This window comes from Chelonia mydas, chromosome 4 (genome assembly GCF_015237465.2).
Source record: "Chelonia mydas isolate rCheMyd1 chromosome 4, rCheMyd1.pri.v2, whole genome shotgun sequence".
In the NCBI taxonomy this organism is placed as follows: domain Eukaryota; kingdom Metazoa; phylum Chordata; order Testudines; family Cheloniidae; genus Chelonia; species Chelonia mydas.
This window is the reverse complement of record NC_057852.1, coordinates 14,871,858-14,882,981: the sequence shown is the minus strand read 5'-3', so window position 1 is coordinate 14,882,981 and position 11,124 is coordinate 14,871,858. Positions and strand designations below refer to the sequence as shown.

At 46.4% G+C, this 11,124-nt stretch overlaps 1 protein-coding gene across 1 annotated transcript; it reads right to left on the bottom strand.

Annotated features, from left to right (window-relative positions):
* Nucleotides 1-2,626: 2,626 nt before the first annotated feature.
* Nucleotides 2,627-5,939, bottom strand: LOC119566069 (C-X-C motif chemokine 10). The gene is made up of 4 exons (XM_037896710.2): nt 5,815-5,939; nt 4,904-5,030; nt 4,204-4,293; nt 2,627-3,458 (listed from the first exon to the last, which is right to left on the bottom strand). The coding sequence occupies exons 1-4, from the start codon at nt 5,873-5,875 to the stop codon at nt 3,434-3,436; spliced, it is 303 nt and encodes a 100-aa protein (XP_037752638.1). The 5' UTR covers nt 5,876-5,939; the 3' UTR covers nt 2,627-3,433.
* Between the last annotated feature and the right edge of the window lie 5,185 nt (nt 5,940-11,124).

Here is an 11,124-nt window from a genome sequence, read left to right as displayed (position 1 = left end):
GAATGATGACCCAACACTCTCACAAATCTTGGGAGACAGGCCAGTCCTTGCCTACAGACAGCCCCGCAACCTGAAGCGAATACTCACCAGCAAGCACATACCACACAACAGAACCACTAACCCAGGAATCTATCCTTGCAACAAAGCCCGTTGCCAACTGTGCCCACATATCTATTCAGGGGACACCATCTCAGGGCCTAATAACATCAGCCACACTATCAGAGGCTCGTTCACCTGCACATCCACCAATGTGATATATGCCATCATGTGCCAGCAATGCCCCTCTGCCATGTACATTGGTCAAACTGGACAGTCTCTCCGTAAAAGAATAAATGGACACAAATCAGATGTCAAGAATTATAACATTCATAAACCAGTTGGAGAACAGTTCAATCTCTCTGGTCACGCGATTAGAGACATGAAAGTTGCGATATTACAACAGAAAAACTTCAAAACCAGACTCCAGCGAGAGACTGCTGAATTGGAATTCATTTGCAAATTGGATACAGTTAACTTAGGCTTGAATAGAGATTGGGAGTGGCTAAGTCATTATGCAAGGTAACCTATTTCCCCTTGTTTTTTCCTACCCCCACCCCCACCCCCGTTCCTCAGACGTTCTTGTTAAACCCTGGATTTGTGCTGGAAATGGCCCACCTTGATTATCATACACATTGTAAGGAGAGTGATCACTTTAGATAAGCTATTACCAGCAGGAGAGTGGGGTGGGGGGAAAGAAAACCTTTTGTAGTGATAAACACCCATTTTTTCATGGTTTGTGTGTATAAAAACATCTTCTGTATTTTCCACAGTATGCATCCAATGAAGTGAGCTTTAGCTCACGAAAGTTTATGCTCAACTAAATTGGTTAGTCTCTAAGGTGCCACAAGTACTCCTATTCTTTTTGCAGTTAAGGTGAGCTATTATCAGGAGGAGAAAAAAACCTTTCGTAGTGATAATCAGGATGGCCCATTTCAAACAGTTGACAAGAAGGTGTGAGTAACAGTGGGGGGAAAATTAGCATGGGGAAATAGTTTTTACTTTGTGTAATGACCTATCCACTCCCAGTCTTTATTTAAGCCTAATTTAATGGCTTCCAGTCTGCAAATTAATTCTAATTCTGCAGTTTCTCGTTGGAGTCTGTTTTTGAAGTTTTGTTGTTGGAGAATTGTGACTTTTAGGTCTGACATTGAGTGACCAGGGAGGTTGAAGTGTTCTCCGACTGGTTTTTGAATGTTATAATTCTTGACGTCTGATTTGTGTCCATTTGGAATTAATTTGCAAAGTGTGTAGACACACTAATCCCAGAATAAGAGTGCCTTTTTCCAATTTAGTTTGTCAGTTTAGGCCTTGTCTACACTACCCAATTTTGTCACCAAAAACTGCCTTTTGGCGACCAAACAGCAAGAGCGTACCTACTACAATGAGACTTTTTTGTCGGGAAAAATGCCCAGATTTGGCAAGAAAAAATTTCCACCCCTACGAGAGACTTCTGTCTTTCCCCCTCCCTTTTTTGTTGACAACGAGCCAGTGTAGACACTGCTGATTCTTTTGTCAACAGAACTGGCTTTCCCACAATGTGGGAAACTCCCCACATTGTGGTATCCCACAATGCCTGCCCTGTTTGCTCTGCTCCGTGTTGTGATCTCTGCTGCCCTGCAGGCATGCGCCCCTGCCCTTCCAAAGCTCTGGGAAGTATTATGTGTGCTGCTGAGGGTGCTGGGCAGCAAGGCCAGCACTAGAGATGGGGCTCCTTGGGGCAGGCACAGGGATAGGTGCAGAATGCTTCATTAAAGTCTTCCCGCTTAACAGGAATTAGTTCTATAAAAGGGAAAGAGCTGCCCTGGCCAGCAGAGGGGGCATTCCAGCTGGGACCGGCAGGCCCCGTTCCCCAAAGGTGTTGGACACCTAGTTCCTGCTGAAATCAATAGGAATTAGGTACCTAAATACTCTGGAGGATCTGGGCCCTTGTGCTGCTCTTCTGGGACCAGCTCCTTTGTGTCACAGAACAGGGACGCACATCTCAGCCCCTTCGCGCTGCCACACCAAGGCAAAGAGCCGCAGTGTAAATGGGAATCAGGCCCAGAGCCTCTTCAGGGAGGTGCCCTCCAGTGTGGCACTAGCTTTCCCACCGCGCTTTGCCAAGGACCAAATGTGTTGACCTTAGGGTGACCAGACAGCAAGTGTGAAAAATTGGTACAGAGGGTGGGGGGCAATAGGTGCCTAGAGAAAAAAAGCCCCAAATATCGGGATTGTCCCTATAAAATAGGGACATCTGTTCACCCTAGTTGACTTTCAGGTGAAGCCGCACTGCTTATCTATTCTTCCAGGGTTTTCTTTGGGGTGACAGGGAAAGGTAAGGAGATGAGTGGGGATGGGGTGCAGTTGTGGTGTTAGAGCTGTAGGAGGAGGACTTGAGAAAGTTCTGTTGGTTGGATATTGCTTCACTGTAGTGTGAATGAATGGACGCAAGCATAGAGCTTTCTATACGTGTATTTTTATCAAATTAATATGGTAGGATATTAGCATTAATTCTCAGATGGAGTTACTCAACTGTAAATATATCTAGCACTATGAATGAAATTTCAGCTCATGAATGATTACATAGTACAAACTCCAAGGCAACTGTTACAACTTTCGGTGTCTTTTATTCACTTTAATTGGTTTATCTTTAAAAGGAGAAGTCTAGCACAAGTATTTGTGAATACTATATTACATTCATTTGTTAAATTACATTTTATCATGATCAGATCCATTTAATCTATGTAATAAACATTTATACATCAGTTAATAACACAGTGTGATAGGCTTTAGATTATAAGCCTTCTTCAATTTTATTTATAAAGCCTACAGACAAATGTTACACATATCCTAGAACAACAAGCATGTGTTATATTATATAAATGAACATGGAACATGTATATCTAAGAATTAAGTTAATTTCAAATCTGCTAGAAAAAATAAACTGGAATTCTTAGTATGTGTTACCTGAGAATATTTGTATCTCCAAGTTATGATTATAATAATATAATAACCCAACCATGTGGCTCAAAGAAACCTTTGCTAATTAGATAAGCAGAAGCAATCTATTACCACTTATCGCCACCAGGAGACGCCACAGACAAACTAGACCTTTACTGTCACTGGTTTGCCAGTAGGATTACTGAGGTTACATATGCCTCACTGCATGTCCTGCCGTGACATGCTGATGTTTCATCGCAGTGTTGAGATGATGTCACTGCCCAGATGTTACCTTAATGGATGCAACGACTGTATGTTGGGAACAACTTGCCTCGCTGCAGCATTTGTATTTTAAAAGTCGAAGAGCCAGGTGGAGGAAGCAGACTCAAGTTCATTGCTCACTGGAGAGGGAGCCTGAAGCGCTGAAATCCTAAAATCTCACGTGTCTGTTGAAGTGATCTTTAGCTCTTCTCCTTTACCGGTGAGTGCTTGGTGAAGACCTGTCAAAATAAAACACAGTGGGAACTTTATCCTTTAGAATTTTTCTTTCTGGATTTCACATACAGAAGGGCTTGATTTTCCTCTCACACTAGCTTTACGCTGTGCCACTCCATTGGACTTACTTCTGATTTACACCAGTTTAAGTCACATCAGAACCAGGGCCATTGAGTACTTGGTAGAACAGTAGGTTACATTTAAAGGACCAGATTCTGCCAGGGTTAAGCTGATTGGCACCTTACTCTGTGAATAGTCCCTTTGCTTTCTATCAGATGACTTGTGGAGTGAGGTGTTACTCAGCGAGGGTAAATGTGGCACAGTCTGATCCTAAAGGATTATGTGATTTCTCAATAGGCATCAAGGGTGGCCATTCTTCCCAGCTTTTGAAGCCCACACATGGGTAAAGATCCCCAAAATTCAGCACAAGTGAGTTTAGTACTGAGCCTGAGACACACAGGCTGTTTAAATGAAGTTGTTGTTCCCTTTGAAACAATGCAGTGCATTTGACCTGCTCTTCTGCGTGAAGCAGGGGGTATTGCTGCAATGGGGGGTTCTGTATACGCCAGATACCTTATACTGTGTCCCAAGAAATATGCCATTTTTCTGGGGTTGCAATGCAGGATTCTGAGGCTGTGAGACTGCAGTGACCATCGATTGAGCCCAAAGTTGGATCTCACTGATGTATAAGAATAAAGTGAGCTCTTAAGCACATGAGAGTTTTTCCTTGCAGACGGATGGGAAACCTACCTTTTCCTGATGAGCATTGTCATCATCCTCTGTACCCATCTGGAATTAGGGTTCAAGCATCTTTTCTCTCCAGTGGGCTTCATTGTAGCACTGAAATGAACAAAGAAAACAGAATTTTTTTCCATATAATGGAAAGGTCACCATTGTCTTTGTTATCTAGGATCAGGGTCTGAACAGCAGCAGTCTGGCCCTTGGTGAGCTGAGTGATATGCTACATTGTCGCCATGAGCTGGGAGTGAATATAAAATCGAAAGACCTCAAATCAGCTAAAGCATTAGAATGATCTACCTGACGTATTTATGTGCACCTAGGAAGCGGGATCTAGGTTCTCATCTAGCCTCAGGGCCTGATTCCCTACAAGCTGTGTAGTCATTTACCCTGTCCCAAGAGAGTGTAAAATGCTCCTGTTCAGATCTGGGGTCATTGACTAAACAAGGCACAGAGCCCTGGAGAATGCCACCCTCCAGGCTAGTCCTTGGTTGGTGTATTTCCATTGAAGTCTGTGAAGCTGTGTTGATTATACCAGCTGATGACCTGGGCCTTAGTCTCTAGCCTCATTGCACTTCACTTTGCTTGGAATACGGAGATGGACATCAGAACCTGGGGTTACGGTAAAGGGGGAAAAATCCCCATATTTCCTGCCATTGCAACAAGCAGCCCCTCTGAGTGGCGATATCTGAGCAGTAAAGTCATTACTCACATGATCTCAACATGGTCACAGGAATAGCTCTTGGGAAACACTTCTATTTTTCCTAAGGCTTTTCGATGAACGAAATCAGAACCTTTCTCTGTGCAGCTGCAACGTCCATGTCCATAGGTCAGCTTCCCTAAAAGAAATGGGCAATGAGAGAGAGAGATTAGAATGATATTAGATACCTGAGATGCCTGCAGTAAAATATGTTTAAGTTGGAAGAGGAGAGGTTGAAAACACTCCATTTCATCCTCAGGGCTGCAGAGTCATTTGTCCTGCAATGTTACCATGTGCATATTTACATTAGGTCAATGTCACAAAAAGCACTACACTCTTTTGCCTTCATCTCGTTAGTTTTGAAGTCAGAGAGCCTGATTCTGCTCTCACACGAGTCAATGGAAAACAGGAGTCACCCCTGGTGTAAAAGTGATGGGAGTGAATGAACAGAGGGAGCAGTTGGACCTAAAATCATTGTTGCTCACAAAAGGTCTGATCCAACACCCATTGATATCAGTGGGAAAGTTCCCTCTGACTTGAATGTGCTTTGGATCAGGCCCAAACTGTCTTCCTCTGGTGAGTAAAACAAGACAAAAATATGATGGACTGAGGCTGATTTCACACCCTTACAAACTAGGGGACAGTCTGGGCAGAAATCCAAGCCTGCCAAAAACTGTCATATTCATTTCCCTGCTAAATACAAGCAGATCAGTCCGAGTCCTGTGTGGACAACACACACCTTCTAGACACAAGCAGAGCGGACAGATGTTTGTGAGTGGCAGTAGAACACAAACCCTGAACTGAGATCACTTTTTTGCCACAAAAGGAAGTTCCAAGCATTTATTCTGCACAGCTCTCCAGTTAATCACACCTCTGGCTTTCTGACTATATTACTCGTCTTTTTTGATACTGCTGCCCCTTACCTTGAATTTCAGCTGCAAGCAGGAGCACTGAACAAAGGACAACAGCCCACGTTCCCTTCATGGTGATGCGAGCGAAGGTTCTTCTGTATTATTCTTGGATGTCTGGGAGAGGTTGAGGAATGCCTGAGACAAAGTGTGTCCCAGTGTACATTTATACTCTCAGCCTTTTCCCTCCTTGATGCTGATTGGTCTTGATTATTGCCATGACAGCTAAAATAACCAGAGATTATTCAATCTGTGCGGAAAAGTTCCAACACGTGACCATTGTTTTGCTTTGCCAACTGTTCCCTTTTATTTGAAATTCCTGATTTCTCGTAAGGCAACAAACTCGGTTACACTTTCAGTGAGTCTTAGGAAGTGATCAGTGCTCGCCTCTATGTGTGCAGGGAGCTGAGCTGCCTTTATGCTCTCCGAGGCAAAAATAACACTGGGGAAATTCTTGAAGTGAAAGCCACAAATAAACATTGTGTGGGGTGAGGAGTGGGGAGAAGGGAGTCAAATTATCTCAGCTCCTGGCCCTCCATTAAGGGTGCCCTGTTTTCTCATATCTCTTAGGAATCTTGCTCGGAAACATGGACCAAAGTTTTCACTACAAATTCTGTGCAAGTGTGAAGGACATACTAATAGGAAAAAAGTGCAGTATTTCTGTTAATATTTAAAAGCCCCAAAGATGAGTCAACTCACATTTGGGATTAAGCCCTGGTCTACACTAGGAGTTGAGGTCAAATTTAGCAGCGTTAAATCGATTTAACCCTGCACCCGTCAACACGACGAAGCCCTTTTTTTCGACTTAAAGGGCTCTTAAAATCGATTTCCTTATTCCACCTCCGACAAGGGATTAGCGCTGAAATCGACCTTGCTGGGTCAAATTTGGGGTACTGTGGACACAATTAGACGGTATTGGCCTCCGTGAGCTATGCCAGAGTGCTCTATTGTGACCGCTCTGGACAGCACTCTCAACTCAGATGCACTGGCCAGGTAGCCAGGAAAAGGCCTGTGAACTATTGAATTTCAATTTCCTGTTTGGCCAGCGTGGCAAGCTGCAGGTGACCATGCAGAGCTCATCAGCAGAGGTGACCATGTAGAGCTCATCAGCAGAGGTGACCATGATGGAGTCCCAGAATCGCAAAAGAGCTCCAGCATGGACCAAACGGGAGGTACGGGATCAGATCGCTGTATGGGGAGAGGAATCCGTGCTATCAGAACTACGTTCCAGTTTTTGAAATGCCAAAACATTTGTCAAAAATCTCCCAGGGCATGAAGGACAGAGGCCATAACAGGGACCCGAAGCAGTGCCGCGTGAAACTTAAGGAGCTGAGGCAAGCCTACCAGAAAACCAGAGAGGCAATCGGCCGCTCCGGGTCAGAGCCCAAAACATGCCGCTTCTATGATGAGCTGCATGCCATTTTAGGGGGTTCAGCCACCACTACCTCAACCGTGTTGTTTGACTCCTTCAATGGAGATGGAGGCAACACGGAAGCAGGTTTTGGGGACGAGGAAGATGATGATGATGAGGTTGTAGATAGCTCACAGCAAGCAAGTGGAGAAACCGGTTTTCCCGACAGCCAGGAACTGTTTTTCACCCAGGACTTGGAGCCAGTACCCCCCAAACCCACCCAAGGCTGCCTCCCGGACCCGCCAGGCGGAGAAGGGACCTCTGGTGAGTGTACCTTTTAAAATAGTATACATGGTTTAAAAGCAAGCATGTTTAATGATTAATTTGCCCTGGCATTTGCGGTTCTCCTGGATGTACTCCCAAAGCCTTTGCAAAAGGTTTCTGGGGAGGGCAGCCTTATTCCATCCACCATGGTAGGACACTTTACCACTCCAGGCCAGTAACACGTATTCAGGAATCATTGTAGAACAAAGCATTGCAGTGTATGTTTGCTGGCGTTCAAACAACATCCGTTCTTTATCTCTCTGTGTTATCCTCAGGAGAGTGATATCATTCATGGCCACCTGGTTGAAATAGGGTGCTTTTCTTAAGGGGACATTCAGAGGTGCCCGTTCCTGCTGGGCTGTTTGCCTGTGGCTGAACAGAAATGTTCTCCACTGTTAGCCACGGCGAAGGGGGAGGATGGAGGTGCTAGCCACGTGCTGGGGGGAGGCAAAATGCGACCTTGGAACGAAAGCATATGTGCTATGTATGTAATGTTAACAGCAAGGTTTACCGTGAAAGAGTGTACCCATTGTTCTATAAAATGTGTCTTTTTAAATACCACTGTCCCTTTTTTTTTTCTCCACCAGCTGCATGTGTTTCAAGGATCACAGGATCTTCTCCTTCCCAGAGGCTAGCGAAGATCAGAAGGTGAAAAAAACACATTCCTGATTAAATGTTCTCTGAGCTCATGCTGTCCTCCCACACTGACAGAGCACAGACGAATGCATGGAGGCAGACAATGTCAGAGTGCAGGAAAGCACAAAATGACCAGGAGGAGAGGTGGCGGGCTGAAGAGAGTAAGTGGCGGGCTGAAGAGAGGGCTGAAGCTGAAAGGTGGCGGCAGTGTGATGAGAGGAGGAAGGATTCAATACTGAGGCTGCTGGAGGATCAAACTAATATGCTCCAGCATATGGTTGAGCTGCAGGAAAGGCAGCAGGAGCACAGACCCTCTCTACAGCCCCTGTGTAACCAACCACCCTCCTGCCCATGTTCCATAGCCTCCTCACCCAGACGCCCAAGAACGCAGTGGGGCGGCCTCCGGCCACCCAGCCACTCTACCCCAGGGGATTGCCCAAGCAACAGAAGGCTGGCATTCAATAAGTTTTAAAGTTTTAAACTTTTAAAGTGCTGTGTGGCCTTGTCCTTCCCTCCTCCACCACCCCTCCTGGTGCTTCTCTCCTCCACCACCCCTCCTGGGCTACCTTGGTAGTCATCCCCCTATTTGTGTGATGAATGAATGAAGAATGCATGAATGTGAAGCAACAATGACTTTATTGCCTCTGCAAGCAATGATTAAAGGGAGGAGGGGAGGATGGTTAGCTTGCAGGGAAGTAGAGTGAACCAAGGGGCGGGGGGTTTCATCAAGGAGAAACAAACAGAACTTTCACACCGTAGCCTGGCCAGTCATGAAACTGGTTTTCAAAGCTTCTCTGATGCGTACCGCGCCCTCCTGTGCTCTTCTAACCGCCCTGGTGTCTGGCTGTGCATAACCAGCAGCCAGGCGATTTGCCTCAACCTCCCACCCCGCCATAAATGTCTCCCCCTTACTCTCACAGATATTGTGGAGCACACAGCAAGCAGTAATAACAGTGGGAATATTGGTTTCGCTGAGATCTAAGCGAGTCAGTAAACTGCGCCAGCGCGCCTTTAAACATCCAAATGCACATTCTACCACCAGTCTGCACTTGCTCAGCCTGTAGTTGAACAGCTCCTGACTACTGTCCAGGCTGCCTGTGTACAGCTTCATGAGCCATGGCATTAAGGGGTAGGCTGGGTCCCCAAGGATACATATAGGCATTTCAACGTCCTCAACAGTTATTTTCTAGTCTGGGAATAAAGTCCCTTCCTGCAGCTTTTGAAAGAGATCAGAGTTCCTGAAGATGCGAGCGTCATGTACCTTTCCCGGCCATCCCACGTTGATGTTGGTGAAACGTCCCTTGTGATCCACCAGAGCTTGCAGCACTATTGAAAAGTACCCCTTGCGGTTTATATACTCGCCGGCTTGGTGCTCCGATGCCAAGATAGGGGTATGGGTTCCATCTATGGCCCCACCACAGTTAGGGAATCCCATTGCAGCAAAGCCATCCACTATGACCTGCACATTTCCCAGGGTCACTACCCTTGATATCAGCAGATCTTTGATTGTGTTGGCTACTTGCATCACAGCAGCCCCCACAGTAGATTTGCCCACGCCAAATTGATTCCCGACTGACCGGTAGCTGTCTGGCATTGCAAGCTTCCACAGGACTATTGCCACTTGCTCCTCAACTGTGAGGGCTGCTCTCATCTTGGTATTCTTGTGCCTCAAGGCAGGGGAAAGCAAGTCACAAAATTCCATGAAAGTGCCCTTATGCATGCGAAAGTTTCGCAGCCACTGGGAATCGTCCCAGACCTGCAACACTATGTGATCCCACCAGTCTGTGCTTGTTTCCCGAGCCCAAAATTGGCATTACACCGCATGAACCTGCCCCATTAGCACCATGATGCCCACATTGCCAGGGCCCGTACTTTGAGAGAAGTCTGTGTCCATGTCCTCATCACTCTCGTCACCGCGCTGACGTCGCCTACTCGCCCAGTTTCGCTTTGCCAGGTTCTGGTGCTGCATATACTGCTGGATAATGCGTGTGGTGTTTAATGTGCTCCTAATTGCCAAAGTGATCTGAGCGGACTCCATGCTTGCCGTGGTATGGCGTCTGCACAGAAAAAAGGCGTGGAACGATTGTCTGCTGTTGCTCTGATGGAGGGAGGGGTGACTGATGACATGGTTTACAGGGTTGGCTTACAGGGAATTAAAATCAACAAAGGGGGTGGCTTTGTGAGAAACTGAATATCGCCCTCAAGGATAGAACTCAAAACATCAAGGATAGAACTCAAAACTGGGTTTAGCAGGCCATTGATTTCACAGAGGGAGGGAGGAGAAAATGAATAGAAAACAAATCTGGTCTATTTCTTGTTCTGAGCCACTTCATCTATCTTTTTACATCTTGCTGGCAGCAGACTGCAGTACGACCGCTAGCCATCGTCATCTCCTGGGTGCTCGACAGAAGACGGTGCAGTATGACTGCTGGCCATCGTCTTCTGCTGGCTGCAGATTAAAAGACAGTGCACTGCCGGTAGGACTCAATCGCCATGAGACGAAACTTAAAAGGGAAATAACCTGGCTGAGTCACTCCCATGTTTGCCCAGGCGCCCCTCACCTCATCGAGGTAGGTTAAAAGAGCACCCAGGACTACGTTTACGACGGCTACCAGTCATACTGCACTGTCTGCTGCCAAAAGGCAATAAACTGCTGCTGTGTAGCAATGCAGTACCGTGTCTGCCAGCACCCAGGAGACATACGGTGACGGTTAGCTGAGCTGGCTCCATGCTTGCCGTGGTATGGCATCTGCACAGGTAACTCAAGAAAAAAGGCGCAAAACGATTGTCTGCCCTTGCTTTCACGGAAGAAGGGAGGGAAAGGGGGCCTGACGATATGTACCTAGAACCACCCGCAACAATGTTTTAGCCCCATCAGCCACTGGGATTTCTACCCAGAATTCAAATGGGTGGTGGAGACTGCGGGAACTGTGGGATAGCTACCCACAGTGCAACGCTCCGGAGGTTGATGATTGCCTCGGTACTGTGGACACATTCCGCCGACTACATGCACT